General features: G+C 38.2%; 1 protein-coding gene across 3 annotated transcripts in view; it reads left to right on the top strand.

Annotated features, from left to right (window-relative positions):
• LOC127646654 (neuron navigator 1-like) overlaps nucleotides 1-26715 on the top strand; it is a 93976-nt gene that overhangs the window by 32993 nt on the left and 34268 nt on the right. For 2 of the 3 annotated variants that reach the window (XM_052130446.1, XM_052130445.1), the window contains exons 1-5: nucleotides 1935-1951; nucleotides 14188-14326; nucleotides 16990-17293; nucleotides 21998-22745; nucleotides 25245-25649. In XM_052130446.1, the coding sequence (XP_051986406.1) occupies nucleotides 1938-1951; nucleotides 14188-14326; nucleotides 16990-17293; nucleotides 21998-22745; nucleotides 25245-25649 (1610 nt within the window). In that variant the 5' untranslated portion in view covers nucleotides 1935-1937. Of the gene's footprint in view, nucleotides 1-1934; nucleotides 1952-14187; nucleotides 14327-16989; nucleotides 17294-21997; nucleotides 22746-25244; nucleotides 25650-26715 lie in introns of those variants that run through there. The other variant, XM_052130447.1, reaches the window with a different exon arrangement.

The raw sequence follows: 26715 nt of genomic DNA, 5'->3' as shown, positions 1-26715 counted from the left end.
AAATTACCAAACGAAAAAAAGCATTAAATAAAAAAAATGATTACCAAATGAAAAAAGCATATATAAGGCAGATTTATGATTTAAAAAAAGGTTAATGTATTTTAACATTTAGCATTTTATCAGTGTATGTAATGCATGCATTTTGTCCATAACATAACGTCCCTTAAGATCAAAAATGCTTAACCTTTGCAACTAGTAGATATGCTACATTGAAGAAATATATTGAGAATGCACTTTTGTTTTTGTACTTTTTGTTGACAAGAAATGTAGCCCCAATTATAGAATTAGCCAGTTATGCATGTGGTTACAAGAGTATCATAGGACATCGTAGAAGCATTAGAATGCTTTAAGGATACTTTTACTAATGCATTGTACACCATAATAATAATAAATAATAATTAAAAAAATATATATATAAATATTATATACTATGATATACACTATAATAATAATAATAATAATATATAAATATATATAGCTATATATATATATATATATATATATATATATATATATATATATATATATATATATATATATATATATATATATATATAATATATAATATTATAATATATAATGCATATAAATATATATATATATATATATATATATATATATATATATATATATATATATATATATATATATGTATATTTAATTTTTTATTATTATTTATTATTATTATGGTGTATAATGCATTAGTAAAAGTAATATATATATATATATATATATATATATATATATATATATATATATATATATATATATATATTATTATTTATTATTATTATGGTGTATAATGCATTAGTAAAAGTAATATTTATATATATATATATATATATATATATATATATATATATATATATATATATATATTTATTTTATTTATTATTATTATTATGGTGTATAATGCATTAGTAAAAGTAATATATATATATATATATATATATATATATATATATATATATATATATATATATATATATATATATATATATATATTTATTATTATTATTATTATTTATTATTATTATGGTGTATAATGCATTAGTAAAAGTAATATATATATATATATATATATATATATATATTTTTATTATTATTTATTATTATGGTGTATAATGCATTAGTAAAGTAATATTTATATATATATATATATATAGTTTTTATTTAATTTTTTATTATTATTTATTATTATTATGGTGTATAATGCATTAGTAAAAGTAATATATATATATATATATATATATATATATATATATATATATATATATATATATATATATATATATATATATTATTTAATTTTTTATTATTATGGTGTATAATGCATTAGTAAAAAAAAATATAAAAAAATATATATATATATATATATTAGCCTGATTTGAAGATTTACATTCAATTAAATTCAGTAATCTTTAACTAAGTAAAATGTATAAAACGTAAATATATTCAGCAAAAAAAATACCATTGTTTTTAGATGTGTACCATGGTAATGTCATGTTTTTATTAATTCATAAACCTACCATGGTACCATCGTACCACACAAAATATTTTTTTTAGTTTGAATTCTATTTGTCCATACAGTATACTAAAATATGTTTTTTAATGTGCTTTTAACATGCAACATTGGCAGTCATTCAGGTCCGCTAACGCGGTTGAATTTGCACACTTTGGCCGGAGCTGAACATCTGGTCTCAATTACCGGCTGCCAGGGAGGAGGGGGTGTATCACAGGGGTGTTGCCCACGTGCACACGGAGAAGGGGAACTCCTCATCTCACTCAGAGAGTTTGAATGGATGTGAGTTGGATTAAGGGTGAACAAAGACAGGATGACTGTGCGGGATTCCGCGTGACTCACCGACGTGATGAGTGAACGATTCGCGAGGAGGAAGTTTCGACCTCTGACGACCGCTGCGTGTTTGAACCGAACGATGTTCCCTACAAAGTGAGTAAAACTTTTTAGCGCTGATAACATAAATAATTTGACAGCACATTATAGCCTACTAGTCACTTTTTAAAGCTAGTTTAAAAGAAAATCTAACCATTCATATTCATTATTATAAAACAGTTATTTGAATGGTTGTAAAGTTGACGATTTCGCGCACCTGCGATCGCGCGCCAGTTTTGTATCAATGCGCCAAGTTGCGTGGCAAGCATAACACGCGTACAGGTTAGAGAACTATATTATGCGGCGGAAGAATTGTTAATTGTGATTTTTAACATTTATAAATGTTAAATGCTGGATGCTTGGGTATAACTGTGATTTGCCCGGCTAATAAGGTATTTCATTGTAAAAAAAATAAATAATAATAATTATATTGTAGCGATTTTTTACTTTAATTGTTAAAAAAAATCCCACAAACTTTTGAGTTTTTCTTTTACTGTACATCCTCGCTAATAGTATTTATATTTATAATGCTTGTAATTTCTTTGTTGTAACAATAATACTTTACTCCTTTCTTAGTGCTCACAGATGTTGTGTAACAACTCTTTCAAGTTCTCCTTAAAGAAGCACAAAGGATGAATCTTATTAGTTAGAAACAAACCAGAGACTGCAACACATACCTGCAAAGACCATGTTAAAGTACACAGGGGTCAAAGGTGGAGCCATAGAGGAACTGTAGCTGCTAATTAGGATTTTCAAAGGGTTTTCCTTGTTTTGAAGTGGAAGGATATTTTATTAGTCAAACCCGTTTACTGCTTGACTTTGTCACCTTAATAGCTCTGGACACGTTTTACAGCTACATGTGTTTTATTTCCCACGTGTATTGTGTCACCTTTTTTTTCTCCTTTAAAATGGGTGTAACTCAAAAAGAGTCATGTGAATGCATAACTTTGGGAGTTGACACAAAAGCCCCAGATGCTTTTCATATGGAATAAAATTGGGAGGAAAACAGGGAAAATAATTGCTCAATATCTCTGGCTTAACAAAACATCCCCACCCAAAGTAATTTATAATTTTTTAATGACACTAAACAACGCCAGAAAATGCAATTATTTCATTTTTCGTCATTCAAGTATTAGCCAGTTGGTCAAATTGACTAAACTTTGTCTTTTTGTCCTCTTTTGTCTCCACCCATCGAAGTGAATGCTTGTACCATTCTTCACACAGATTCAGAGGACTCGTTAAAAGATATGTTAAGACAGCTATGTTGTCGAAACTAGTTAAGACATAGTAGATCTAGTTATTTAAAGCTTTGAGTTGTTCATCTCATTCATTTTGCTCAAGCTCCTTAAACTTTGTGGTTAATCTTCAGCAATCAAAGACTTTAAAATATCTAATTTTCATCCAAGTCTCATAGAAGGAACATTACTATAACAAAATTTTTGCAAACTGACTTTTACATGCCGTTTCACCGCTGTTTCCTAGTGAAAAGAGGTGTACAACGACTGATTATGACTTTATCAACACTTGTTTTTCACTCTATTACTCACACATACACGGCGTGAAAAACGATACATTTTAACGCTTGTATTACAGACCCACCTACATTTACACACTTATTCCAATGAGATTAGCTTGCACGTTAGTTCGCCTGAGAGTGTTGGACTTTGGACCGGTAAGTACGCAAATTGAGACCAGCCAAGCACGCAAGCAGACATGTGAGACGAAAGTGTCAAAGAAGCGACACGAAATGACGTGGTTGCTTCAGAATATGTCATTTTTATTTCGCATTTTGCATTTGGATACTATCGGTTAGGTAAGGGGTTGGTTATGGGTAAAGGTGCGTACACACTGCCAGCGACATCGCGCGCGACAGCGACTCCATCCCATTCATTTTCAATGAGAGCACAGCGACTTCCGGCGACACAAGCTGTCGCGACTGTTGGCGACTAGATGTGGCCGTGTCCAGTGACGTGACAAAGTTGAGACAAGTTCAACTTTATTCAAATGAAGAGCAACTAACGGAAGCGACAGCCAATAGGAGAGAAGACGGGAGAGCTCACGTGATCCTTCTCTCTCTCTCTCTCTCTCTCTCAGCTCCTGCAGTAACGGAAAGATGGATGAAAGGCTAATTCTTGCTGTTAGCAATTTTCCAGTGCTCTATGATATGGATATGGTTTATCCAGCTGCAGCTCTTGCACCAGCCGGTGGTACTCGCCGTGTTGACTCCGAGATTTAATGGTTTTGTGGACCCAGACAGACCAGTTTTCGCTGCAGATAAACAGCCGCTATGGCAAACAGCACGCCTTGTTTCTCTACTGATTCCATTTATATTTAGTCTTTTCCATCCAAAATGTTTGCTTTTAGCGCCAAGAAAAGCGATTTGCTGTCAAGAGCAATGGAATGACATCCGTGAATGTCATTTATAAACGTTACTAGGCAACCAGTAGTGGGAACGCCCACTAGCGACTTCACCGCCAGCCACTGGCGACCTGCAGCGACAAAGTCGCTGGCAGTGTGTACGCAGCTTAAGGATGTCTGTTTTGTTTACCACTAAGTTGATTTTAGATCACTATTGGTTGGGTTTAGGTAATAGTTTTAGGTTAGGGAGGTACGTTTTAGTCACTAAAACCTCCATCTGATATTCACCTTAAAGCCTTGTATGATTACGACACCATTTCACTCTTTTTTGGCGCCCCCCGCTGGACATTTTTCAGCGAAACATGTTATAAGGTACGTCATTTCAGTTTTCAAAAACAGTGTAAGTGAATGGGGCCAGTCCAAAAACATCAAAATACTCACCATTTCAAAAGTATAGCCTAAAGCAGGCCTGTTCAACTGGCGGCCCGCGGGACAAGTCTGGCCCATTTGACAATGTTAGTGGCCCGCGTGAGGTTGTTGAGGTTGTGAGTTGTCTTGGGGGCTGTTGAAAGAGAACACATTTGTGTCTGTTCACGCTGTTTTTCAATTGTTTTCCTATGCAAGCTTGCTCTAAACAGACGTTTTGCCCTGTCTTGATTTTTTTACATAGGCTAGTGGTTCTAAGTCCCACAGCCCAGCGTGGAGACAGTGATGGTCTCCCAAGAGAGTGAACAAAACAGAGCTTTTATTATTGGTAGCTCGTACCACCATCCCACCCCGACATATGGTGAACCAAAACTTCCCTCAGCCTTTTTTCTATTCTGAGTTGTCAAGTTGTGGCTTTATGATTGAGGTTAACCCATTTGCACTTGTCTGTTCCACTAGTTTAATTTAGATATAAGTTTAGGCAGTACAGTTCACTATTTTGGCCTCGGTTTATTCACTCTCAGTTGAGGTAGCGAATATCAACCTGTTCCATCATCGCCAAACAATACTCAAAGGATAAATTGTGGCTTAATAATTGAGTCCATCCTTCACGTTGGCTTTATAATGGTGTTAAGTAGTGTTTTAACGGTACCAAAATTTCAGTAGTGGGAACTAATACCAGTAAAATTTCACAGTTCTCGATACCAATTTCAGTATCACAGCAAAAATATGCTAATTTGATAATGTGTTATTGAACACACAAGTTTAGTTATTTTTAATTAGAACTTACTTTAATAATTATAGTTTAATAATTAATGGTTAAATTAAATTTCATCATCAAAATGGTGTCTAAGCAATAAATTCTTAAAACGTTTAACAAGTGAAAATATAACTTTTCAATGTCATTGCATTTTCTTTCCAAACTTTTTTTCTACTGCTGTCTTGCTTGTGATATTTTGATTAATTATTATTATTAGAGTTAATTTTACATTATACTATACAGTTGTAGTATATTTTTTATTCATTTTCAGGCATCTAGATTTCATTTTGAATCGTGCTTTTATTATGACGTGTTGCCGGATGCTTCACTTTTCCATATAAACAGATCGCGACATGGCACGGTCTGATCATTGAAGACTTTTAAGTCACGTCTGAAATCTTATCCCTTTAAACTGGACTTTGAGACTGACAAATGAAATGTAGGACACAGTTTTTAAGTGTTTGTATTTTAGATTACTTGTGTTTGTGTATGTGGTAATTTTTAAATGTTATGTTTTAAATTTTATTACTGTGAAGCTCTTTGGTGTACTCTGTTGTTTTAAATGTGATATAAATAAAGCCGAGCTGAGATTAAAGTGCAAATGCTGTGATTTAATTATATAAATATATAGTTTACATGTGCTGTGTGGTTCACAGTAGATTAGTGCTCTGCTCTGCCATCTGATACAACGTGAATGATTCTCAATGTCTGTGGAGTTTCCAGTGTAGGAGCGGTGAGATTATTTTAAGGTACGCAGCTTATCCTCAGTAAGATTGCAGCCTTTAGCGGTTTAATAAATCACACTAGGACATGTCACGATTTTAATTTGGATACATTTTCCATTTCAGTAGGGCTCGACATTAACGTTTGTCCGCTTGTTCGGGACAAGTGCACTTTTTGAACGGGCAAGTTAACGAGAACTTTACTTGCCAGTCCGGACAAGTAGCTTGATTAAAATCTCAATAACTAATTGAGCTTAATAGCGTGTGATTGCGGGGATTGAGCACAATTCAGTCATTATGCATGTTTTACTTTCAAAATGTGGGGATGCATAATCGCAACTCCCTCTCGCATTCACTCGTGGTGTAGCGTTCAGCAGCTTGTGAGCGCGAGCAGTGGGGAAGCGCATATTTACTGAACTTTAGATTTTACATATATAAATGGGTATAAACCTGTTAATTGGTCATGTGAATATATATATATATATATATATATATATATATATATATATATATATATATATATATATATATATATATATATATATATATGTATCTGAGGTATTCTCTCAGTCAATTTCAATAGGTATATAACAATATACATTATAATAATATTAACACTATAACATTAATAAATTACACACAGTGAAAACATATAATCTATCTTTAATATTAATATTCAACATTACTGATTTAGGTTAATGTTAATTACAACATACAGTACTTTAATACATTTTCATACATTAAATGAAAAAGTTGTATGTTAATATTAGTTTATGCACTAAAAATGATTTTCTTTTTCTTTTTTAGTAACTAACATTAACTAAGAATGATAAATGCTGTAAAATATTAATTGTTAATTCATGAGCACTAATGCATTATCTAATATTACCTTATTGTAAAATGTTACCAAAAATTCTGTCATCATTTCTCGCCTTTATGTTGTTGCAAACCCGTCTGACGACTTCTGTGAAATTCAAAAGTAGATGTTAGGGAGGATGTTATTTTCAGTCTCAATCCACTTTTATTTAATGGAAGAAAAAAAAGATGTAGTGACTGTGACAAACATTCTGCCAAAAATCTAATTTTGTGTTCCTCAGAAGAGAGAAGTTCATACAGGCTTGAGGGTGAGTAATGATTTACCATCTTTCTGCTCTGTGTTCTTAATGGTTGTTAGGTGTAAATGATGATGGAGGCCTTTCTTTTTTTTCTTACATCCTTTCTTTTGGTTTTGTTCCGGAAAAGTAACTTTTTTAACTGAAGGACAAGCACATGACAATGGTGCTCGGTGCTACCGGTACTGCAGAAACACTTGTATCATTACAGCTTTTTTATTTTTTTATCGACTTTGTATCGAAGTGCCGGTACTTTTGACAGCACTAGTGTTGAGCATGACTATTAATGTTGCAATACTTAGGGTTTGGGTTGAACACACTTCTAGTATTAAACTTAAAGAAATATTCCAGGTTAAGTATAAGTTGAGCTCTATCAACAGTATATGTGGCATGATGTAAAAATGTTTGTTTATTTGTTTATTTAAGTGTGATAAAATACTTACTATCCTATTCTGTGTAAAGTTTATACAGTTTTACATATGACATTTTAAAAAACTTTACTGCTCAAATACTACCTACGTTTTAACAGAAGAATTAATATAAATGCTTTTGTAAAAATTATACATTTTGCATTTCTGCTTTAAACCCTTTTGCATCATATCTAGAGACCAACATAAGGGTTGGGCTCTTTTGACTTGGGCCTGTAAGCAACCATCTAATACAGCTTAACAACCTCCTAGCAACCACCTAGAAGACCTTAGCAACCACATAGCAATGCCATTGGCAACCACCCAGAACGCCCTAGTATCACGCTGAGCACCACTCACATTTTCTTTATAAAATCTAAAATTCAGTCTTTGGTCTTTCCTTTTTGTAATATCTCACTATAGTAATCATAATTCCCCTCCACACAAAACCTAAAACTAGCTGACACAGACTTTGGGCAACGTTTGGCTTCAAAGCACCACCGTTACATTTTCAGTGGATGCAAATAGAAAGTGATGTGGCAAAGAAAATCATTAAGAGATCCTCTCCAACCATTGAGACATGTAGGCAAGTCCATACTCTCCACTCCACGCCCACACAACATGTAATTAGAACAAATTGCTGGCTTTTTAAGTTGTTTTGCTGAACATCAGCAAGCCATTTTTGTCCTCCGATACTTTGGCACCAGTTATTCTATTTTCCATCTCCATAGACTCTGCTGAGTCTAAAACCACAGACTAATTTAGAACCACATGATGGCAGATAGGGAAAGAGAGAGCAAGAGACAGCGATCACGACTGGTCTTTAACATTCATACGAAGTTAAGGTTATTCAGTGGTTCTTTGAAGCAATTTAGGATCAGCAAAGAACCTTATCAAGTACCGTTTTTGTATATATAAATGTACTGTTAACCAGCATAGTAACACAGGTGGGGAAACAAAAGACCTCAGAATAACTTCAAGAGTGGCCCTTCAAGGAGCAATGGCAATAAATATGTACACAAGCACAAAAAAATTTAATAAACATGAATTAAACAACATTAAATGTAACATAAAACACCCCAATGTACAGTTGAAGTCAGAAGTTTACATACACTTAAGTTGAAGTCATTAAAACACATTTTTTAACCTCTCCAAAGATTTAATATTAGCAGACTATTGTTTTGAAAAGTTGTTTAGGACATCTACTTTGTGCATGACAAATAATTTTTCCAACAATTGTTTACAGACAGATTGTTTCTCTTTTAATTGACTATATCACAATTCTAGTGGGTCAGAAGTTTACATACACTAAGTTAACTGTGCCTTTAAGCAGCTTGGAAAATACCAGAAAATTATGTCAAGCCTTTAGACAATTAGCATCTGATAGGAGGTGTACTGAATTAGAGGTGTACATGTGGATGAATTTTAAGGCCTACCTTCAAACTCAGCCCCTCTTTGCTTGACATCATGGGAAAACCAAAATAAATCATCCAAGACCTCAAAAAAAATTGTTCCACCACAAGTCCGGTTCATCATTGGGAGCAGTTTCCAAACACCTGAAGGTACCATGTATATCTGTACAAACAATAGTACACAAGTATAAACACCATGGGACCATGCAGCCATCATAACACTCAGAAAGGAGACATATTCTGTCTCATAGAGATGAATGTAGTTTAGTGCAAAAAGTGCAAATCAATCCCAGAACAACAGCAAATGACCTTGGGAAGATGCTGGAGGAAACAGGTAGACAAGTATCTATATCCACAGCAAACGAGTCCTGTATAGGCATAATCTGAAAGGCTGCTCAGCAAGAAAGATTCACTGCTCCATAACCACTATAAAAAAGCCAGACTACTGTTTGCAAGTGCACATGGGGACAAATATCTTACTTTTTTGGAGAAATGTACTCTGATCTAATGAAACGAAAATATAAAATTTTGGCCATAGTGACCTTTGTTATGTTTGGAGGAAAAGGGTGAGGCTTGTCAGTCGAAGAACACCATCCCAGCTGTGAGGCATAGGGGTGGCAACATCATGTTGTGGGGTTGCTTTGTTGCAGGAGGGACTGGTGCACTTCACAAAATAGATGGCATCATGAGGAAGGAAAATTATGAGGACATATTGAAGCAACATCTCAAGACATCAGCCAGGAAGTTAAATCTTGGTCGCAAATGGGTCTTCCAAATGGACAATGACCCCAAGCATACCTCCAAATTTGTGTCAAAATGGCTTAAGGATAACAAAGTCAAGGTATTGGAGTGGCCATCACAAAACCCTGACCTCAATCCGATTGGAAATTTCTGGGCAGAACTGAAAAAGCCTACAAACCTGACTCCGTTACACCAGTTCTGTCTGGAGGAATGGGACAAAATTCCAGCAAATTATTGTGTGAAAAATTAAATGTCAGGAATTGTGAAAAACACAGAGTTTAAATATATTTGGCTAAGGTGTATGTAAACTTCTGACTTCAACTGAACATAACTGATATTAAAAATAAGAAGAAACATAAATATAATATAAAATGTGATGGGTCACACAGGGACATTTTTTCACCGTAATTTCAACAATATTTATTTACCATAATTGTACATGTTTTGTTAAATTTGAACAGTTAAAGTAATATTCAGGGTTCAATACATTTTAAACTCAGTCTAAAGCATACTGATTACCACAAAAATGTATTTAGACTCGTCATTCCTTTTCCCCAAAAAGTTACATAAATACGCAAAGATTTAGGTTTCAGAAAGGCAATTACAATGGAAGTGAATGGGGCCAATTTCTGGAGGGCTTAAAGGCAGAAATGTGAAGCTTTTAGTTTTATAAAAGCCCTTACATACACTTTTCTGTTAAAAGGTTTTTCTTTGTTTGTTTTGGCATTACGTCATCATGGCAATGAAGACATTTTTTGTGTAAACCTTTACACATAAAGGGTTAATACGAGATTTTAAACACCCATATTGTTTACGTCTTGTGGCTGTACAGTGCACCTTTAAAACACCATTGCATAGATTGGTTTACTCGTCAATTAGAGGATAAAACCTTCTTTGTGAAACTTAACATTTGTACATATTTTTGAATGCACTGGCATGTTAATGTCCAATTATGTAGCTAAAAGCATTTACTTTTAAGTATGCTTGAGAACAAATTACATTTTTGTCATGCAAGACTAACAATAAATTATTACCATCCTAGGTTGGCTTCCCCACTTTTAGAACCCCAAGCTGTAGCGTTTGCCAGAACAGCTCATCGATATTTAGGAGACTTATGCTTTGCCATTTACAAACTCAGTGACCTTAAGAACAATCCTTACAACTTCAATCACTACATCTTGTTCTGTTTTGCATCTATGTCCCCTACTGTGTTTTGTTTTTGAAGTAAATGGAAGCCTTTTCTCCATAGCCAATTTTAGTGAGCCTGTGTGGTAGATTGAGCCTCATACTGGTCATATGTTAAGACATCTGTCCAATTACAATACTCCCTTTGAGATCTAGCAGAGCCATCAAACTGTCTGTTCCTGGGTCAGGTAATGGAGCGGAAAAGTTTCCCATAGGAGAGAAGAATCACCATTGAGATCTGATTAATACCTCATTTGTTCCTCCTAGGCAGCGGTGAGCTTTAAAAGCTTAAAAAGAAAACATTATTAACCCTTAAAGGTATAGTTCACCCTCTCATGATATACTCACCTTTAACCCATCCCAGATGTGTATGTCTTTCCTTCTTCAACAGAACGGAAAATAAGATTTTTATAAGCACGTTTCAGTTCTGTATATCCATACAATGTAAGTGAATGGGTGCCATCAGGCTGCTGGCTATTTGACAGTCCAGAAGTCATATTTAGGCAGCATAAAAGTAATCCACACGACTCCAGTCGATCAATTACTGTTTTCTGAAGCAAATCGATAGGTTTGTGTAAGAAACAAATAGATAATTAAAATGATTTAAACTTTAAATCGTTACATCCAGCCAGCTCTGGGATGCTGTTTGAAATGACCTAACTCTCAAGAGACGTTCATTCTTCTGTTGTATCAAAGCGTACTCTTCCTACTCGGGTGAGCACGTCATTGTGCTTACGTCACGTGACAGCTTCGTGTTACGTCGACTGCTAGCAGTAAGCGTTATTTTAAAGTGAATTTATTTTTTCTCAAACCTAGCGATTTTCTTCTGAAGTCATTAATTGATCGACTGGAGTCGTGTGGATTACTTTTATACTACCTAAATATGACTTTTTGACCACCAAACAGTCAGCAGCCTGATGGCACCCATTCACTTACATTGTATGGACATACAGAGCTGAAATGTGCTTATAAAAATCTTCACTTTGGTTCTCGTGAGAGAATTTGAATTTTTGGGTGAACTATTCCTTTAAATGCATACCTCGGGTCTTTAGTGACCCGGGTCCTCATGTCACCCCTTTTACAGTACCTCTGTAAAGTTATGTCCCTTCCTCACTTAGTCTTTCTCAACCTTTCTCTTGTGAATAGTGTAACAATAAAGAAAACTAGATAGGTAAAGTTTGATGTTGGCTTGACAAAAACTTGACTTAAAGTTTGAGCTAGTTTGAAAAGTTTGAAGTTTGATGGTTATACAGACATTACAGAAAGACCAACCAGATAGGTAGTCAGATAGTTTGTTACATATATAGTCAGATACATTGTCAGATAGAGAGAGAGAGAGAGAGAGAGAGAGAGAGAGAGAGAGATTTAAAGCAGATTAAAGGACTTTTGTGGGTTTGTTTACATTTTTATTTTGTGACAGATGGAGTTTTAATTAATGAGCATTCTGATGGCCTGTTTGACATCCGTCAATGTAAGTCTGTGGGATTTTCGCAATTTTTAACCGTCCACTGTGTGAAAAACGTAAAGTAACCATTATTAAAGCAATAGCACACTATTCCAGAACAGTCTGAAGTTTTCTCCCTGACTCAGGTGGATGGAGTCTCTGATGATCCTCCAAGCTTTTTTCACACACCGCCTGTTATATATGTCCTGGAGGGAGGGAAGCTCATCTCCGATGATGTGTCTGGCAGTTCGCACCACCCTTTGCAGGGCTTTGCGGTTGTGGGCGGTGCTATTGCCGTACCAGGCGGTGATGCAGCCAGTCAGGATGCTCTCTACATGCTGGTGTAGAACCGTGTGAGGATGTGGTGGTTCATTCCAAACTTCCTCAGCCGTCTCAGGAGGAAGAGGCGCTGGTGAGCCTTCTTCACAACGGCCTCAGTGTGGACGGACCATGTGAGTTCCTCAGTGATGTGGACACCGAGGAACTTGAAGCTGCTGACTCTCTCCACCGGTGCTCCATTGATGGTGATGGGCTGTGTTCTCTGTCTTGAAGTCCACTACAAGCTCCTTGGTTTTACTGACGTTGAGGGAGAGGTTGTGCTCCTGACACCAGCGTGTCAGAGTGTGCATCTCATCTCTGTAGGCTGTTTCATCATTGTCAGTGATCAGACCTACCACCGTCATATTGTCAGCAAACTTAATGATGGCATTGGAGCTATGTGTTGCCACACAGTCATGTGTGTATAGGGAATACAGGAGTGGGCTGAGAACACAGCCCTACGGGGCTCCAGTGTTGAGGGTCAGTGATGAGGAGATGTTGCTGCCCATTCTAACATCTGACGTCTGCCTGACAGGAAGTCCAGGATCCAGCTGCACAGCGAGCTGTTTAAGCCCAGAGCACGGAGTTTCACATCAAGCTTGGAGGGCACTATGGTGTTGAATGCTGAGCTGTAGTCTACAAACAGCATTCTCACATACGTGTTCCTTTTTTCCAGGTGGGAGAGAGCAGTGTGTATTGTAGATGCAATGGCATCATCAGTGGAGCGGTTGTTGCTCAAATTTATATGCTCAAATGCAGCGCTGGTGTGGTTTCTTCACCAGCTCCAATCTCGTTAGCATAAATGAGAATCCTCGCATCAACATATCACGAGAAATTAACATGAAACAGCTTTATACGCTCCCAGCACAGATGCAAAAATACAAATAAAATTGTCAAATGTACCTTTTTTCAGGAACATTAACGCCACCATCCCAGTAACAAAGCAGCAGAGAGCAATAAGGAACTGTGCAATAAACAATGCATTTTATACTGATTAATTATAACAATATTAACATGTGCAAAGTGGAGTAAGCACTATATCGGATATTACAGCATGGATTTGCAGAGTAAGAACATTAGCTATATACACTTCTCAAAAGTTATTAAAAACAGCCTTGTCTCAAGAAAGAGAATATGTTAGATTTAGCCGCAGTATACCTTCCTGAAAGTTATCAGAATGTTAATTTGAAAAAAAGTTGATAGCTCAATGACACGTAATGTCATTAATCTTTTGAGGTCTGAAAGAGTAACTTCTGAGCAATAACCCTTTGTTCATAATGTTCCCTTATGTGATCTCATGGGCTGTGTGGTATGTGCTAGGTCTTCAGCTTGATCGGATGATTCTCTGTTGCTTCTAATCACTCTTCTCTCTCTCTCTCTCTCTCTCTCTCTCTCTGTCTCTGTGCAGTTGGGATGAGAGCAGCTCTATCAGCAGTGGTTTGAGTGATGGTTCTGATAACCTGAGCTCAGAGGAACTCAACGCCAGCTCGTCTATGAACTCTCTCCCCACCACACCCATCGGCTCTCGACGCAACTCTTCCATTATGGTAAGAAGCTAAGACCTGGGCTGTTCTGGTACTGGTCAGTGTTTAAAACCATCCTGTTCTTGAATGTGGATTATTTAAGATTTAGGACACATTTTTAGAGATATTTAATGCAGTAGTTTGGATGCCAGCGAGCCGGTTGAGATGGGAATATAAACAGAAATGATGTTTTCATTTTATTTAACTTTAGCCTATAGGGAACTGTGACAGGGCTGAGGGCGGGGCCGGGTCATGATTCTACACACCCCTTATCAGGCTAATCAAGCCTCTTAGAGGGATAAAGGCCGACTGCGGACGGTAGTACGACAGAGAGAGAGCGTTTACGGACATGTCCATCATATGTGTGTGTTTGTGTCTTTTGGTTAAGTTTTATATTAAAATTGTCATTTATATTGTCAAGCTGGTTCTCGCCTCCCCCTTTCCCTTAACCCCCTTTACACTGGTGCCGAAATCCGGGAAGGAGGAGGGATACGCTGCTACCAACAGAGCAGCCGCGGCCATCTTCCGGGGGCCAGAGGAGCCCGACCACCTGGAAGTGGCGGAACGGCCACCAACCGCGAGGGGAGAAGGGGCTCCTAGCCGACTGCCTGGAGTGGTCAGGGTCGCTGCCAGGGGCGAGGGGAGACCCCTACCGGCCGCTAAACACGGCAGGGTTAAAAGAGGACCGCCGACCGTGAGCGGGGAGGGGCTCCCGGCCGACCACGTGGAGCAGGAGAACCGCTGCCAGTGGCAAGGGAGACCCCTTCTGTTCCCCTAGAACGCAGCGGGGTGTTCCATCCGCCAGAGGCCGGAGGACTGCCTCCGATTCTGCCGGGGATGCGCGGCTGCCGTCCGTTAGAGGGTGGAGGAGTGGCCGGCGTTTCGGAGAACCAGCTTGACAATATAAATGATAGTTTAAATATAAAACTTAACCAAAAGACACAAACACACACATATGACGGACAGCTGCCCGTAAATGCTCTCTCTTTGTTGCACCACCGTCCACAGTTGGCCTTTAACCCTCTCGGAGGCTTGATTAGCCTGATAAGGGGCCGGGTGTGTAGAATTACGCCCTCCGCCCTGTCACAGGAACATGTAAACATTCATACTACATTACTGTTTGAATAGTAGCGACCAAAATATGAAACTAGTCAGAAACTTATGAGGATGCACCAGTGTGTTACTTTAGCACTACATACATTTCTAGCACATTTCAGGAGAACCTAGAAGAACCTTGTTCCGTTTTAATATACTGTATCTTTTCCATATGGGAATGTGTGTTTACAGTTGTTTATTGTATTTAGTAATCTGCTGATACATCAGTAACTGCCTTCAGTTCACATAATAATTCACACTCTTCCCCAAACTAAACCACAAATAATGATTACAAATAATGCGGCATAACCAAAGTATAACACACATGTTTCAAATTCACCCCCTGCAGACAGAATCAAGCCAGGAGAGCTCATTCTTAACTTTAACCAGTTCAAAAGCCTGGCTTTCATTTTCTTGAATAAATTAAGAGCAGCTGTATCCCATTGAGCACGTCATTTACTCGTTTGAAGCACTTACCATCAGCTCTTGATGAGATCCTTCCTTTGTTTCACTCGTCATTAAAGCTGCATGTGTCAAATTTCAAGATTAGATAGACAAAAATGGAAACATTATGATTTGATGGACTCTTTCTGTTGCTATGGTAACACAGCGCTATCATTGCATGCAGGGCTGGACTGGGAAGAGAAATCGGCCCACGATTTTTCATGGTAACTGGCTCAAAACTTGTTGGGGGGTGGGTGGGGGATGGTTGTGTTCCCCCCGATCGGCCCCAAAGAGCATCGGCCCACCAGGAAAATTCCCGGTATGCCAGATTACCAGTCCAGCCCTGATTGCATGGTTGTGAGAATATTGAGAAGATAAGTTTAACTGTTCTTTACTCTCAAATGGTGATAAAAATGGACAATATAGTGTTTTTGGAATGATTTTTGTTTTGCATGATTCCATTGTCCTACATATTTAGCCACAGATCAAAAATGATACGCAAGTGGCAAATTTAAAATTAATTCATTACAACCCTTATAGATTATAGATATAATACTGTGGTACTTTGGTATTATACATATGTTACAACCTAGTACTTGGGGTTGCTGTGGCTCAGTTGGTAGAGCGGGTTAGCCACCAATCGCAGGGTTGGCGTTTCGATTCCCGGCCCACACAATTCCACATGCTGAAGTGTCCTTGGGCAAGACAATGAACCCCAAGTTGCTCCCAATGGCAGGCTAGCTCCTTGCATGGCAGCTCTGCCGTCATTGGTGTGTGAATGGGTGAATGAGTCGCAGTGTAAAGCGCTTTGAATACCGTTAAGGTTAAAAATGCACTATATAAGTGCAGACCATTTACATATTTATATATATGCTGATTTGCCAAAACATTATGACCACCTGCCTAATATGCTGTTGGTTTTATATATAAATACATTTCAAATATATTACTGTACATCATACGGTATAATAAATATGAATATAGTATTATGTAATTGATTTTATACTTTTAAATACATGAATATTTTTTATAAATATATTTATCATAAAATATAGTATAAATGATAGTATAATACATATTATATTATGATTTCTCCTACTCTTTTGAGACATATCTATATGTATGTGTGTGTTTGTGTGTTTCTCCAGTTGCGAACTGATGCAGAGAAGCGTTCTCTGGTGGAGAGTGGACTGGCGTGGTACAGCGAGGACAGAAAATCCTTACAGAAGTTTGACGGTGTTTATGACACTGGCAGCCTGAAAGCAGAGTCCTCCACCAAATGGAGGAAAACTCGGCCGCCGGACGGTTCCACGACAGAGAAAACGGGGAAAGGTGAACTGAAGAAACCTCAGAGTCTCGGACAACCCAGCAGCTTTAAGAAGAGCCGAAATCCACCCGTGGGCATCACCTCACCCATTACACACACTTCACAAAGTGTGCTAAAAGTAGCAGGTGTGTATATTGTTGCATACTGTATATATGAAAACATTGGACATCTCCAATGACATTTAACATTTTTGATTAAAATCTATATGAATGTATTAAGGAAAGTGTATATCGTACATCCTGCAACTGGTTTCCATTAACAGTAGAGAGGGGAAATATGAGGGGGGGACAATACGTTTTCAGGTAGAGAAATGGGGTTGGGAACAACTTGGCCAGGGCTGGACTCACTTTGGGGATGATCAGGGGCAGACTGGCCATCGCCTTAACCGAGTGGGCCGGTGGGTCGGCCAGCGTAATGGGCCGCGATAAGCTAAAATGTGCAGTATGCAGAAAAGGACAGCGAACCCAGCTGCAGCTTTTCGGCCAGTTGCTATGTAAAATCCCGGGCCGATTTCTCTTCCCAGTCCAGCCCTGAACTTGGCCATAATCGAACCTATGTTTCCAACGTGAGCACCACAGTTCGTACACATATGATTTCAGATATTGGATATATACAAAAAATAAATACCATAAAAGGCCCGTTTCTGTGAAACAAAATAGCAAAATAAAAGAGCTTTTGTTCTCCAAACATGCAACTTTATTTAGTTATCCAGCATGCAACTCTGACTCCAAAGGGATTCGATATGAATGGTACAGTATCATGAGTTGGAAAAGTATCAGTTGGATTTCTTCGATTGTTTTCGTTGCCACTATTGTCATCTGTAACCTTGTATAAATGAAGACCAGATGTGATACAGAGTGTCTCTTCATCAAATATCAAACTGATGACATGTTAGTTTGAAACTTTTTGAAGAGCCACAATACAGAGTAGCAAAACAGTCTTCACTTAAAGGAATAATTCCCCTAAAAATGACAATTCTGTCATCATTTACTCACTCGGAAGTGTGTTCCAAGCCATATTGTTTACGTCCAGGGGCTGCCAAACTCTAAATTGACTAAACACCACCATACACCACTTTTTAACAAAAGTCTTGAAAGTGAAGCCTTTAAGTTTGCCTTTCTAGTTTCTTAATGCAGTTTACCTGTAGGCAGTGTAACCTTTATATGCTGGATCCATGGTTAAGAATGACATTTAAATGTCAGGGACCAAGTGTACTTACAAGAAAACAAATAGCCATTGTACTGGATGGTATTTCAAACCCACTTTGTGCATTTAAGTGCTGCAATGGATTTAAATGTGGGGTTGGGTCTTAATAAAAAAAATATTTAAACCAACAAAAGCATTATCACCAATTTAAGGACAAAAAAGAGAGAGAAACCACTGAATAGTGTCAGTTCTGTTGTTGTTTTGGGGTGTTGTTTGTGCTTAGCTACTTTAAAGTAAAATTGGACTCGTGAAATAAGCACGAAAACACTGCAGATTATTTCAGAGATTGTCAGCTCAGTCCTTTCTAGTCATTGATCTAAGGATGTTTTTGAAAAACTGTTTGTAATTTATCGTTATATTTACAGTTTCCTTGACTCTAGTGGAGTAAAAATGTAATACTTTTATGAATGAATATCATACTTTTGGTACTTTATTATGTGTCTTTAACTACTATGACTAAAGCTTTTGCTACAATTTACTTATTATGTACAGATGTGTTTTTGAATTGTTCTTACATTTAAAGTACCTGCATTTAATTACATCTGTAGTTACGCTAGCCCTTAAACCTAGCCCTAACCCTATAACCTAACCCTAACCTAACCCTAAAACCTAGCCCTACCTAACCCTAAAACCTAGACCTACCTAAAACCTAGCCCTATAACCTAGCCCTAACCCTATAACCTAACCTAACCCTAAAACCTAGACCTACCTAAAACCTAACCCTAACCCTATAACCTATCCCTAACCCGATAACCTAGCCCTAACCCTAAAACCTAACCCTACCTAACCTTAAAAACTAACCCTACCTAACCCTAAAACCTAACCTTACCTAACCCTAAAACCTAACCCTATCTAACCCTACCTAACCTTAAAACCTAACCCTAACCCTATCTAATCCTAAAACCTAACCCTAAAACCTAACCCTAAAACCTAACCCTATCTAATCCTAAAACCTAACCCTATCTAATCCTAAAACCTAACCCTAAAACCTAACCCTAAATCCTAACCCTATCTAACCCTAAAACTTAACCCTACCTAACCCTAAAACCTAACCCTACCTAACCCTAAAACCTAACCCTATCTAACCCTAAAACCTAACCCTATCTAACCCTAAAACCTAACCCTATCTAACCCTAAGCCTAACCTATCTAGCCCTAAAGCCTAACCCTATCTAACCTATCTAACCCAAACCTAACCCTATCTAACCCTAAAGCCTAACCCTATCTAACCCTAAACTAGCCTAAGTCCTGGCCTATCTGGCCTAATCCTAGCCTATCTAACCTAAGCCTAGCCTATCTAACCCTAAGTCCTAACCCTACCTAACCTAAGCCTAACCCTAAATCCTAACCCTATCTAACCCTAAAACCTAACCCTAAATCCTAACCCTATCTAACCCTAAAGCCTAACCCTATCTAGCCTACTAGCCTAACCCTAAATCCTAACCCTACCTAACCCTAAAACCTAACCCTATCTAACCCTATCTAACCCTAAAACCTAACCCTATCTAACCCTATCTAACCCTAAAACCTAACCCTATCTAACCCTAAAACCTAACCCTATCTAACCCTATCTAACCCTAAAACCTAACCCTATCTAACCCTAACCTAACCCTATCTAACCCTAAAACCTAACCCTAAATCCTAACCCTATCTAACCCTAAAACCTAACCCTAAATCCTAACCCTATCTAACCCTAAAACCTAACCCTATCTAACCCTAAATCCTAACCCTACCTAACCCTAAAACCTAACCCTATCTAACCCTACCTAACCCTAAAACCTAACCCTATCTAACCCTATCTAACCCTAAAACCTAACCCTAAATCCTAACCCTATCTAACCCTAAAACTTAACCCTACCTAACCCTATCTAACCCTAAAACCTAAACCTAAACCAACACTGAGACTAACCCTAATCCTAAACCTACCCATTTCTCAACCTCAGTTGTGGCAAATGTGAATCTTGTGAGAATTTTTCAGAACAACATGTTATTACATGATAAATACATTGTATTTTTTTTTATTGTTAGTACATAGCAAGATTTCCATTTACCGGTAATTATCAGTTTTTGACTGATAAAATATCCTAATGTCCGACAAATTCAAACATCGGCAGAGACAGTTTACGCTGAAAATATTAGCACGCATGCGTCAGCAACCCCTATTATTTGATAAAGACTCAAAGGACCCAAAAGAATCATAAAAGTAATCCATGTGACTCCTGCATCATATTCCAAGTCTTTTGAAGGCATGCAATTCTTGTAGGTGAGAAATAACCTGAAGTTCAAGTCATTTTGCTGTGCAAATAATCTGTTGCATATTCATGAGGTGCTCAAGGTTCCTCAAGTTCTCAAGGTTTTGAATAGAGTTTGTATATTGGATTGGGCTCTAATTAAACACAGATGTTTGTGTGCCCTATGCCTCCATACTCCATGACTCAGATACTGTAGATTTAGCTCTGAGAGATTAGATTTAGCCACAGAGACTTAATCATGGCTTCAATCGGGTTCTCTCCGTTACTTCAAATTATGATGTCATACCCCCAAGGCTTTTTTACTCACCTTTCAAATGTGGTGACTGACCACAACGGAGGTCTGGTGTCAGGTTTTGTGGAGCAAATGGCAGGACTCAAACGCAGAGTAGCGATATGGGCTTTTATTCAAACTAAAATATAACATAAACAAACAAAATCTATCCTGAAGGGGAAAACGAACACAATCCGGGGCGACAACACAATGACGGGCTGGGCTGGAACGGGGAAGCAACAGAAATCTGACTGGACAGGAACACGTCCGACAGACATGGAACACGTACATATCAGGGCTCTGCCACAAATGGGAAAACCCCAAAGCTAAGGGCAGAACCCTGTCAGCTTGGTGTCATGAAGGTTTTGATCATTTGCACTGACTCAACTTTGTGTGTTCATAAAAGGAGATCAAAGTTTATTGATGATGAGGTTTATGTGGTAAGACAAGAGCCTTTACGATAAAGTGATGTGGTGTTACCATGGTACACCAGTGATGGTTTCAGGTGGTAATGCCATGTTACTTTTTTTTTAAATTTAAACTCTTTTTGAAGATCCTCATTAAATGTACATTTGATTACATGACGTTTTTCATCTGTGTGCTCTTCCAAATTGACTTCAGTCAGTTCACTAACTGGACGTCTATTGATAGGGGATTGAGATTGGATAGTTTAATCCAATCATTTACTTAAAATAACACAGTGTGATTTTATTGGTTTTACAAGCTGTATCCTTGGATACCTTTTATTAGAATACTCATGTGACTGAGAAAGTCACTTTGACTTTTAGGGGAGGGGAAATATGGAACAAAACACAGTTTTTTTTTCCAGAATAAGTGCTTAAATACAGGACTGTCCCAGGAAAAACAGGACGACTGGCCACCCTTATTTTAGGGCTGCAGACTGTGGCTAAAAATGGTGACAAAATAATTATATTGGAAAGAGTATCTGTGAGAGACGCCGGTATGGCTTGTGCGTACTGTGCGCAGACTAGACAGTGGGTACTGTGCTGATGGTGAGATAAACCGGCACATAAAAGGCGAAATATACTTTGGCCACTGTATGTGATTTTAATGATGTATGTTATCTCCTTCTCTTTACAGCCACTAAAGGAGATTCTAAGGCTGTTGATAAGGTAAAAATGTCCGTGAAGGCAACAGGTCTCCAGCGTTCTCGCTCCGACGCTGGTCGAGACAACGCAGAGTACCGTAAGCCCCCCTCAGGTCTAGTGAAACCCACCGCCGGCTCCTCCTTCGGTTACAAGAAACCGCCAACCACAGGTACCGCCACTGTACTGACAGCAGGGGGCGCCACTATCACGAGTGGCTCAGCCACTGTGGGAAAAACCCCAAAATCTTCGGCCATCCCGATCAAACCTGTTCCTGGTGGTGGTAGCCGTAAAAACAGCTTTGACGCCAGCGGATCAGAACAAGGGTTTCTTTCGGCCAACGCCCGCGGAAGCATACAATACCGCAGCCTTCCGCGACCTGCCAAGTCTAGCGCTATGAGCCTAACTGGGCGACCTTCATCTCGCCCTGTTAGCGGAACAATTGATTCCAGTCTCCTCACCCTTAAACCTGTACCACCTTTGCCCAACACCATACTCACCAGAGGTAAGGAAGGGAACAGTTTGAAGGCATCCAGCCGTCCATGCAACATAGGACCGGTTAATCAAACAGATCGTGAGAAGGAGAAAGAGAGGGCAAAGGCCAAAGCCGACTTTGAGATCAGCTGTCTGAAGGGCGAGAATCAAGGCAGCAGCTGTGGAGAAGCTGTTGAGAAGATTCATCGAGTGCGGAGGACAAGTTCAAGCAAATATCCTGAATTGAGCTCCCCGACTTGCACACCGAGGTACGACTCTCTGCAAAAACACATTCTGTTGTATCTTGTATTCTGGTGGTTATTAGGGTGTTGTTATGCAGTTGCTAGGGTGTTCTGGGAGGGTGCTAGGTGGTTACTCACTGGTCGAAGTTTAAAGCCTTCACCTACAAGTCTCTACAATAATCTGGTTTCTAGAGATTATGAACTCGCAGTCCATCTTTCAATTGAAGCCTTTTTAGCGATATTTTTTTTCGCCTGTTTTATCATGCAGCACGTTAAAATCGATATCCATATTGTACGATTTGAGATGCTTATTATGTCCATATCACAAACTGTGTTGGAAGAGATAGGCTGGAAACATACTTAGGGCAAGTACATGTACGCAAATACAAGCACTTGGCCAACACATTGCCAACACAACCCTGTTAATCATGCTTTACATGCGTTCATGAGTTACTGTGGCTGTAACAAACCAAACAAATGGGTGATAGATTTACCTTCAAAAGTCTGTGTCATTAAACTAAATGTGATATTATTCAGGTAAGTTGCTATAAATATATTGACTTAAACGTCTCTTCAAACTTTTGCTCCGCTGTGACAATAGTTGACTTGAAAGAGAAAACTCAATATAGAAGCGGACAGTTCACATTAGTGTCTGCTTTAGTGACCCTTATGACAAAAGTGAGAATGCAGCATGTACTTGTGTTGTGAATTGCAGTATGGCACTTTTTTGACCACAACAATGCACAAAATCGAGCTTCAGTAGCTAGAAGTAAATGGTAAAATGGTCTGCACTTACATAGTGCCTTTTTAAGCCTTAACAGTATTCAAAGCGCTTTACCCTGTGACTCGTTCACCCATTCACACACACATTCATACACCAATGGCAGCAGAGCTGCTATGTAAGGTGCTAGCCTGCCATTGGGAGCAACTTGGGGTTCAGTGTCTTGCCCAAGGACACTTCGGCATGTGGATTTGTGTGGGCCAGGATTCGAACTACCAACTCTGCGATTAGTGTCCAACCCACTCTACCAACTGAGCCACAGCCAACCTAGAAGTGCCAACCTTCACATTCTTCCATACACCTCAAAGGTTAATAATAAGGGTTAAGGGTTCATTCAAGTCTTAACCTTAAGTGTGGGCAATAGTAATAGTGATTATGATTAGTAATGAACCATTGGTAATATCAAAACTTGCAGAATTGTTTTTGCAGGAAATATTATAATGATTGCCTGTTTGTTTTACATTACTCTAGCTATCCTACTCAATTATTTAAAACCCCTTCCTTGAATGGGACATCATGAGCCTCTGAGGCTTACTTTATAGTTGGCAGAGTGTTCTTCTTTATTTATATCCTTCAGAACTTGGCTGCACTGAAATCCCTTGGCTTCATGCAGAGCAACTTGACTACAGAAGGTCTTTGAGTGCATGACATCACGATAGGGATAGGTCACTTTGACAGCATGCTGTTATTTAGCTGTTAGACATGGTAAAACGTCTCGGAAAATTTTGCGTCTTCAAATTCATCCCCTTAAAAGCACAACTGCTACAGCCCAATACATTCAGACAGACATCTTTGGCTTTTGTTTTTCCGCCACAAATGTCATTTTTTTTTTTTTAATGCTGTGTCTTGTTAAAACTAGTCCAACTTTAATATGTAAATCTTGAGACGCTGGCATTCTGCTCCATTCCTTTGCTGTTTTGGAATGCAAAAACACGTCTTATGTAGATGCTATACAGGATTTGCACTTCAGATCTTGGTTTTGTTGGGCAAGAAAAACTAGCTTCACATCATGTGATTTGTTTTTCAACCATTTAAAATGGGTGAAATGTAACAATTTGCGCATGGAGCCATATTGAGAGCCCTATATCTCTGGAATTTAAACATATAAGACCTTAAAATGAAGATAGAAAAGGGAAAGTTTGTTCAAATCCAGAATATAGCATTTTTAGAGTTATAGGCACCCCAAAAATGGAAAAACAACACGAAAAAGTGCTTTTCCCAAATTATGGACTCACACGATTGGCGTATAATGCAACAAGAGGTGCTGAAGTCATCTGATTTTAGTAATAGATCTACTTATCTCTGTGTAAAAATAAAATAATGACACAACACTTTTCTAAGGTAATTTTTTAACCTCTAGTTTTGCTCCAAAATCATAGGCAAAAATGTGTAATTTTTACCCCTCTATAAAATAATGGATTACTCACTAAATATTGAAACTAACCCTGTCCTCCATTGGTTGTTCAAACAGATAGTCCCTCACCTAAAATCACACCATTGGTTGAGCCAATGTTGCTGTGTCAAACTGAATGGCCAGCTTAAATAAACAAAGGAATGTTTTGATAGCGTCACAGAGTTTACGCTTTTAGGTGAAACCAACCCAGAAATGGCATGCTTATTAAGCTGTGGTACACATAAAAATTACCCAAATCAGCTTTAAGACTGACTAATCATTCAGGCAACCCTCGGACTTATTGATTTTGAAAATATAGATTATAATGAATGATTTTTGCTCTTTTAAACAGGTTCCTCAGTAGTAAATCTCTAGTCTACCCTCCAAGCCTGGCTCACCTAGACAAGGTCAACTCCAACAGTCTGGACTCCTGTATCACCATCCAAGACCTTCCTCCCAAGATCCCTCCCTTCTCCAAACTCCAGGACCTGGCTGGCTCCCGTGTGCCCCCTCGACTCACACCGAGCCCAGCGCCGGTGCTTCACATCGACTCTCCGAGCTGTTTCACTGGGCAGGCTCTGTCTGTGAGCAGTTCTCCCATCCTCTACCCAAAGATGTCCGGCCTTCACCGCAGCATGGAGTCACTGCCACTTCATATGAGCGTGCCCACCAAAACTGACCTGGGAGACCGAGAGGAGGCCAGGAGTACTGGGACATGGGGTGTGGGCAGTAGGATATCCATCACCTTGAGTGACAGGTGAGATTGTGCCTGTTTAGTTAAAACTGTTTATTTTAAACTTTTAACTACTTTCTGACTGACTTTCTTCCACGGAACTTAGATTTAGAGGTTTTGAAGAATGTTTGGTTCTTGCGTGTCTCATAACAGAAATTGTTGTGTTAAGTTTGAATATACGGAAGAGCCAATGAGATATAAATGCTAAAGGGGAACATTAAAGATTATTATTGAATAAATTAAATTCAAATATTTCATTTATATATATATATATATGAAATATTTGAATCTAATTTGTGGGATTTGTGAATTGAGCATGAGTGGATCTGTTGCATGCATGCGTGGAACGGTTGCCCGTGGATTCCTGCATGCATTTGTCGATCTGTTGCGTGCATCTGTTCTGGCCACTCACGGTAGTCAACATTGCACAACCACAGATGCAGAAGATACCACGCATTTATGTGCAGAACCCGCATAGCTTTCATAGGCTGTTTATTCGAGAAAAGACAGAAATACTCTTCATTGCCCTAACAAATGTAGCCCATATTTGACATTTTAAAGTTTTCATTTTGGGGTCAACTATTCCTTTAAATAGATTAAATTATATATACATAGAGATAGATAGATGGATGGATGGATGATGGAGAATTATTTATTTCAGATTGTATTTCTTTCATCACCTTCCCAGTGGGTCAGAAGTTTAGATACACCAAGTTGACTGTGCCTTAAAGCAGCTTGTAAAATTCCATAAAATGATGTCAAGCATTTAGACACTTAGCCAATTAGCTCCTGATAGGAGGTGTACCTGTGGATGTATTTTAAGGCCTACCTTCAAACTCAGTGCCTCTTAGCTTGACATCATGGGAAAATCAAAAAAATCAGTATGGTTCATACTTTGGAGCAATTTCCAACTGCCTGAAGGTACCACCTTCATCTGTACAAACAATAGTACGCAAGTATAAACACCATGGGACCATGCAGCCATCATACCGCTCAGGAAGGAGACATATTCTGTCTCGTAGAGATGAACGTTGTTTGGTGCAAAAAGTCTAAATCAATCCCAGAACAACAGAAAAGATCTTGTAAAGAT

The sequence above is a fragment of the Xyrauchen texanus genome, chromosome 7, assembly GCF_025860055.1.
Source record: "Xyrauchen texanus isolate HMW12.3.18 chromosome 7, RBS_HiC_50CHRs, whole genome shotgun sequence".
Classification (NCBI taxonomy): domain Eukaryota; kingdom Metazoa; phylum Chordata; class Actinopteri; order Cypriniformes; family Catostomidae; genus Xyrauchen; species Xyrauchen texanus.
Note: the sequence above shows the minus strand (reverse complement) of the source record. Positions and strands in the feature narration are given on the sequence as shown.